The following is a 7,660-nucleotide window of genomic DNA, read 5'->3' as shown; positions in this document are numbered from 1 at the left end:
ACATAACAGCACTGACAGAGACAGCACACAGTCAACAGATCCCCAATGAGTGGATGGCAGCCCGAAACAAACAATGGGATTTGAGATTAGATACATTAAGATGAAATGTGAGACCTGCAGGGACACTTTAGGGAAACATATTTGCTTGTATGGAGAACTTTATAGCTATGACATGTCAGTACCTGCAAAGCTAAAGATATGACATTTCTCATGCTATGCAGAGTGCTGGCTGTGGATCTATTTATTCTTTATTCGTGTAAGAGTGCTATCAATTTTCAATTAAGCAAATAAGCATATTTCTCAAATGCTAAAGCCCATCTTTAAAAAGCATTTCATCTTTATTGCAGGTGTGGATTTAAAGGCTGCAACAAGAAGCCAGACTTTCCTGTCTAGCTAGTTGTTCGTGGGAACCTTGATTTCACTCTAATGAGCATTTGCTGGAATCTTTAATACTCAGCAAAGAGCCCGAGGCTGCCCTTGTCTCTATCCAAGTGAAGCTGTGCACTGCTGTAAACATATTGGAGGAGCAAAACTTGGTTGTCTGCCACTGGTAAGCGCGTGCATGCATTTAGGGAGGTCAGTCAAGCTGTAGATCAACCCAGGGGCTCAAATGGATGGACAGAGGCAATATGACCTCATGCTGAGAGGAGGAAGAAGAGGACAAAGGCAAGAATATGAAGAAAAAATGAAGGGAAGAGAAAAGAGGAGGATCACAGAAGAGAATCAGAAATTAAGATGGAAACAAAAAAGATAAATCGAGGAGGCAGAGAGATACGGAAGACAGGAAATAGAGCGAGAAGTGGGAGCAGCTTTAAAAAATGCATGCGTCTCCATTTGACGTAGGGAAAAAAAATTCCCAACAGGGAGGAGGTTGAAGGTGAGAGCATAGCTGGAGCATAAAGACTGGCAACGTCTAAAATATGTACCTTCCCATCCCTCAAAGGAAAAAAAGAAAGCTGTAGCTGTGCCCAGAGGGTGTGCTCCTTCTCACCCATGATGCCATTTAACTGCCTACTGTGCACCCACCCACCCCCACCCCCCGACACACAAAGACTACAGTCAGCACAGACATGTTTACATATGATCCCTTTTATAGTTGAGCATTAGCTAAAGGCCATTAGGTTAAGTGCTCTCCATGGAAAATCCTAACAGTCTGCATAAAACATACTCGCAAGTGTCTGTAATTGGGCGACTCAATCCTGTGAACAAGCCGTAGCATCCTTCATGTTTGTGTCAAAGATCATCAGTCACCAGAGTCACTGACCTAGAATATTTCACAGATTTCCATTGGAGCTTTCTTATGTTTGACATGCATGTGTGGTAGACTCCATCACTAATCTGTCAGGCCACGGTGCGGAACAACGCAGACATTTAGTCTCCTCGGAGAATCCTGAAAAACAGAAAGCCTCTTCCCTCATCCCATGACTTAATCCTCAAGCAATAACTTACATTACAGCAGCTCTTGGATTTAAGTCTGAGGCTTTCAAGGTGAACGAAGAGAGAGAGCTGAAGGGGAGAGCTGGCCATCAAGGCCCATTTCTATCAAGAGCGAGGCCAAAACAGGAAAAATCACAGTTTTATCAGAAGTTTTAAACTGGGGGAAAAGTCATCCAAGTTTATCCTTTAATGTGTATTTAATATATATTTTACTCAAACCTTGATTTTCCTTCTAAACCTAGCCAAATAGCTTTGAATGATTTTAATGACTTTTGTTGGTTTTTGTCTTCCTCACATTGAAAATTAGTGCTAAAGGGCATCAACACTAACATTAGAAACATTACATTATAAAAAGACAAGAAGGAGCTTCTGGCCAGGCCTGGGGTCAGCTGAGAGTCAGAACTGGTTGCAGTGGAAGACAGACAAACAATTTACAGTATATGTGGACGTTGCTTAAAATATACAGATTTGGCATATTGACTATACTAAGTGGGCGATCCAAAACTGAAACTATGATTTATTATTCTTTAATAAATATCAGTGCACTGGGTCTGCACAATAAATAAGAAGGGTTTTTTTGTAGTTGCAGGAGGCACTGAAACAGAAGCTCTCTTGCTCTTCGTATGCATAGCCTGTGTGCATTGCTATGTATACATGCACTGTATACGTATCTGTGCTCTCATGCGTTGGCCAGCATTGGTTGTCATGGTTATCTGGCTATACTCTAGTTACCCAGCTTGGCCACTATGAAGCTGGTGCTAATATCCCAGCATCCATTGCACATGTTTTCCTTTCAGGGTGTATGCCACATCAAAGTCTATGTTCAAACAGCCACATATTTACTCCTTCACACTGGTTTCTCCTTTCTCCTCTAATTTCACCTCCATCCATCTGCCTCACGCTTCCACTCTCTCTTCCTTCTGCTTACCAGTGCTCCCCCTTCCACCCCCCACTGGTCTAATATTTTCTCTCCCTCTCTTTTCTCTCTGCTCCTCTTGGTTTCATTATCGCTTAAGCCCACCCTTTTAGGAATATAGTTAGAGATGCTGCTTTGTAAAGCTGCCCATTACTGATTTTATTGTTTGCGGGGTTCAACATGGAGACTACCAGAAAATGAGTGAAAGTGATTAGTGTACACAGGAACAGATACGGCAGTGTCTTAGTATGAATGTGCATCAAATCCACGCTCAGCTTTTCTAAGCGAGTATTCATTGCATAAAATCTGATTTGTGAAACATTAATATTGCTTATGGGCTTGAATTGGTTTTGTGAAAACACATTACACTTTTAAACCTCGTTAATCTCTGCAAATGCACACAGGGTTTGTGTGTGTGTGTGCGCGCTTCCCTCGTGTAATAGAGATGTGAGGCACAGCCAGAAATGTGTGAGACTACTTTTTTTTTCATTAAGGCTACAGTTTGCATAAAAACGCTGATATTTACTGACATTTCCTGGGGTTTGCTGATGTGGACATTTCACAGGGGTGGGAACGCTGTCGATGAAATCTCTTTAACTGTCTACTGGGCTTAAACCACTGTGAAAATAACATTAATAATAACAATAAAACTACAAACACTAACCTGGCTAAATGCAGCAGATATGAAATGTGAGCCAATATGTTAGAGTCGAAAATCTAATAATGACATCATGCCCAACGACAGCTCGAGTAAAGTGGATGAAGCAGAGCTATTCCTTTTCTGTCTTTCAGAAACAGATGCTCTCACTTTGCACTTTTCTGTCCTCTCCCTCCTCGCGCTGATGCTACCGAGCTGCGAATGACCTCAGACTCCCGTGGCGCCATCAGGGAGCACGGCCAGGCTGTGACAGTGACACGCTCCAGCCCAATAAAGCTGCTGGTCCACCAGCCTGGACCAGGCCAAGGTCAAAGCTGCTTAGTGGGGCAAAACTCTGGCTCTGAGTCCCATAAAGCTGCACTGATCAGAGCTGTTAGCAGAGGAATTGTCAAATGTATCACACACGAGATTATAACGACATCTCAAGCTGTGCATGCAAAGATTGATGATGGATGAGAGAGGCAAAGATCATAAGGAGAGCTTGAAGATTATTTTCTATTTCTTTTCATGTATGTCACAAAGCATCAGGTCTCAGATCTTGCACGCCCGAGTGCAATAGCTCCGTCCGAGCACAATTACATCTCAACAAGACAAAGAGGAGGAAAGCTGTTGCACGTCTGAGCATGCGTCTGTGAGCGCGACGGCAGGCGTCGACTGTGGATGTGCAACAAGCCACCCTGAGCACTTTCAGCTGCGATTGGAGAGGAGAGAGTAGCAAAAAAGAAAAAGAGAGCAGCGCAAAGGAAGAGAACAAAAGAAGTCACAGAGGCGCCCGATAAGAAGGCGATAGATTCCTGGATGGCAAATGCAGCACAACTGTGGCACTGTCCAAACTTGGCAATCTCCTTCATAGGCTGTCAATGCCCTCTGCTTCTCCAAGGAGCCTGACACTTTTCTGCACAGCTAGCAAACACATTAGCATGCAGCCCCATCCCCCTGCAAGGGCAATGAGCCACTCACAGCAGCACTCATCATACACAGAAAGCGTTTCATATGCAGCAGCAGCAGCAGCAGCAGCTGGGGGTCTGGTGAAAGATGCAATCATGATGCTGTAAGTAAAATTTGCATGGAAAAAGCAATTAGAGGTATCAGCCTCGGATGACTCCATCGTTTACCAGTGAGTGATGGATCTGATCTACTGATGGATGCCATCCTAAACACCGCCCCCACCACCATGCATTGGATGCCTACCTGACTTTGAACTCAGTGAGCTGTGGCTGTGCCCCCGGTTCAGCACAGTAGATCTGAGGGAAGTAAAATCGGTGAGACTGAAGGTTGATATCCATGGTGTCCGCGGACAGCAGGTGCACACAGGTCAACCCTGTTCAGTGACTCCAGAAACTGAAAACAAATGTCTGTCTGTTGCCTCAGTTGCTTTTTTTCCCTTCCTTTGTCTCCCCTGAAATCCCGTCGCTGATACTTCCGCTAGAGGTTGGAGTTCAGTGGGAGCATTCTAGTCACCTTCTCCCCGAATAGTCGCAGAGCTACAGAAGGCTACCACCAGGAAGGCATCTCCCTCCTCTTTACCTCCTCTGGCAGACTGAACGTTCAATCAGCTCTCCTGCCCAGCACCAGATAGGCACACTAACCTATTTCCCCACTGCCAGTGTACAGTCAGCAACTGTGAGCTCTAGAACAAAGATGACTCGTGTAAAAGATACATGCTCCCGGCAGGTCAACAGAAAAAAATGTCACTTTTGGTCATCAAATCATCCTTTGGCAGCAGGTAAAGAAGTAAAAATTGGTAAAAATAAAGGTGAAATTGAAGCATTTGGTGGGAAAAAAGGTGTTTTCAATATGAGGGCACTCCTCAGCGTACAGAGAAGACTGAATGGGAGATGAGAGTCCTTTGGTTTTTTACGCTTCAGACACAGAGGAAAGGCGGGGTGGGGGGTGAGCAAGATGGAGATAGAGAGAGATTCCCGGTGCTGTGAGGCGTTGCCCTCACGCTGCCTCTCCTCTCTGTGTCTCATTGGATTACCTCCTCCCTCTCCATACTCCCTCCCCACACCCCACCTTCCCTCCTCCTCTTCTCTCCATCACTCCCCTTCTCCCCTCCCAGCTGTGAGAAGAGCAGCGGGCTGCCAGCCCCGGAGGCTGCTGGTCCTGCCCCTCCTCCTCCTCCTCCTCACCATGCAGCTCTCCTCCGCCAGCCGCCGGATTGGCCGAGACGAGGATGCGTAAGTCCGCATGGAGGGAGAGAACGAGAACGAGGGGGGAAAAAAGAGGAGGAGCAACAGATTTTAATTCATCTGATGGCTCCCATCTTTTCTCGCAGATGATTGAGGTGGAGTGCCAGGCTTGGGTGGGGCTTCGGATACAACAACATACGAAATGTGGACACACAAATTCGAGCATGCGAGGCCCAATGTTTGCCTCTTTAATGTCCCGTGCTCCATTTATCTCAGCACATATAGATTACAAGCAAAGTACAGTAAGCGGCGTGCAGCCACAAACTAATCTCCTGGCTGGGTGGGTGAGTTCAACATCAATAAATCCCTGCCACATTTACTGTGCATCCTCTGACATGCCACAAAAATAGACCCACCCGTGGTCTCTTTCTAGTACAGTTCAACCTGCACACACCACCCACATCTGTCCTGCTGTGTTTTGCCAGCAGGCAATTTCATTGATTGAACTGGCTGTAGAACTGCTGGATGACACGGTTTACTCTGTAATTGGTGCCGACGGCACCGGAAATCACAGTTTAGGGCCTGCTGAAAGTGCCATTTGGCTAGAAATCGTCATGCCAATGAAATTTCAGCCATGTCCTTTTATTACTTGTTTGATAATAATTTCATATTTGTTAGTTTATGAGAAAAAAATATTACCTTAAGTTAGAAGCAAATGTCTGCTTGCAGTGAGTTGCATCAGACAGCCTTCTTCAAACTTCTGTTGCCTCTATGAAATCATGAGTTTTGGTGTTTGTGATACATTATCATTTGGTAAAAATGTACAGGAATTTGTTTCTTTTACTGTTGCACCGGTGTGAAAGGTGGGGGTAAGGTGTATTTTGAGTGAAGTGGTCATCAAAGGAAGCAAGCAGGCAACAAGAGGGCAAAAAAACCTGAAAGGGGTGATTTTTTTTCTATTATAACTCAATAAATTAAATGACATTGACCCTTTAAGTTATGCACTACTTTAGCGTGGATTTAGAGGTGATGTTCACTCTTGTTCAACGCTGGCATTTATTTAAAGATTTCTTTTTTAGCTGCTCAGTTTCTCTGTTAGTAACACTTTTCTTTAAGCTGCATTTTTGCTAATAAACATCAGCATACCATTTAATCTTGCAACAAGTAATAAATGCAACTTGTTAACCAAGCTAGCTGTCTGAGTCTTGGGTTAGCTGACAGCTACCTAAACCTAGTTCAGATATGGTCACTAAATTTGAGGCTTTAAAATTATGTTCCAATACGTTACCTGTGTCTTTTATATTTAGTCTGTATTTGGCTTTGAAGCCTTTGTAAGGAGGAGGCTGGGGTGTATTAATGGGTTATGAAATTAACTGACTTTTACGTGTTAGTTTCTCCTTTCAAACCAAAAGTCAATCTTTTTAATCATGACTATTACACAAACCCATAAAACTGTTTTTACACATTTTTAATTTTAGCCCTTTATTTCTAACCCAAGCTTACCCCTAAGTCTTTCTCATGCAGAAACTGAATGGAGGAGTTGAATATGTACACGAACCTCTTAACTTTCAATAGATCCCTATATGGAATAATGCACCACAGTACTGGGCCCAGAAATTGTGTTTCTGTTTAAAGCTGTCAGAAGCTAAAATAAAAGTGGATTTGTGTTTTTTCATTTAAATTCACTTTTTACACAATTTCCTCAAGTGCATCTGCTTTTCATTGTCGTGTGCATTATACCAGCAATAATTCCCAAAAACTCATTAAAACAACAGAAAAGCCCATCGTGGGGTTTTTCTTTTCAACACAATGGCAGCATTATTTTCTGAAAGCAACTCCCAGTAGCTGAATATGAGACTAACTCACTACAGTGGCTAGTGTCAAATCAATAAAGGACATTATATCGCAATTGAGTCGCAGCACACCATCTGCACCATCATTTTTATCTTACAATCTTACTGTGACTCACTGAGAGCACAGGCAGAGGAAGAGACTGAAGCAAACAGACACTCTCTTGTTTGCAATAAAGCATTTGTGTGAATCTTTTTCTTTTCTTTGAAATGGCAGCAGTAGATGGCTGAATAGTGACTCCAGTTGAAGTCATTCATTGTTTTCTTTTCTTTGTAAAGCAATCATATTCTGCTTATCAAAAATACAGGAGGAGGTTGGGTTAAAAAAACAAAAACAATTTGGTGGAGAGCAAAGAGGAGGAGACAGACGGAGAGAGGGAGCGAGAGAGTCAAATGCCTGGGTGAAAGGGAGGGAGGGAGAGCCAGGATAGCAAGGGTGAAAGGACAACCAGTCAGCACTTACACTGTACAGTCTTGTCATACACCCCCCCCACCAAACCCCACCCTCATCCTGTTAGGTGGGTGAATGAGTGAGTGAGTGTGTGAGCAAGTGAGTGAGACAGCGAACGATAGAGTGCGATAAAGCCAAGTGTAAGTCCTGGCAACCTGATTTTTAGCATCCAGCAGGAGGGTTGGCCTTCAGTGTAACACATAGCATGACTGTGTG

The 7,660-nt window shown here is 43.9% G+C and overlaps 1 protein-coding gene across 3 annotated transcripts in view; it reads right to left on the bottom strand.

The window, feature by feature from the left end:
• Positions 1–7,660, bottom strand: part of evlb (Enah/Vasp-like b) — a 47,885-nt gene that overhangs the window by 31,365 nt on the left and 8,860 nt on the right. The window contains exon 1 of one of the 3 annotated variants that reach the window (XM_005724955.1): positions 4,203–4,883. The exons of 1 other annotated variant lie outside the window; for it this stretch is intronic. In XM_005724955.1, the coding sequence (XP_005725012.1) occupies positions 4,203–4,297 (95 nt within the window). In that variant the 5' untranslated portion in view covers positions 4,298–4,883. Of the gene's footprint in view, positions 1–4,202; positions 4,884–7,660 lie in introns of those variants that run through there. One more of the 3 variants, XM_005724954.2, reaches the window with a different exon arrangement.

The sequence above is a fragment of the Pundamilia nyererei genome, unplaced genomic scaffold, assembly GCF_000239375.1.
Source record: "Pundamilia nyererei isolate P.nyererei 1_Seehausen unplaced genomic scaffold, PunNye1.0 scaffold00013, whole genome shotgun sequence".
In the NCBI taxonomy this organism is placed as follows: Eukaryota; Metazoa; Chordata; class Actinopteri; order Cichliformes; family Cichlidae; genus Pundamilia; species Pundamilia nyererei.
This window is presented reverse-complemented; position numbering and strand designations above follow the sequence as displayed.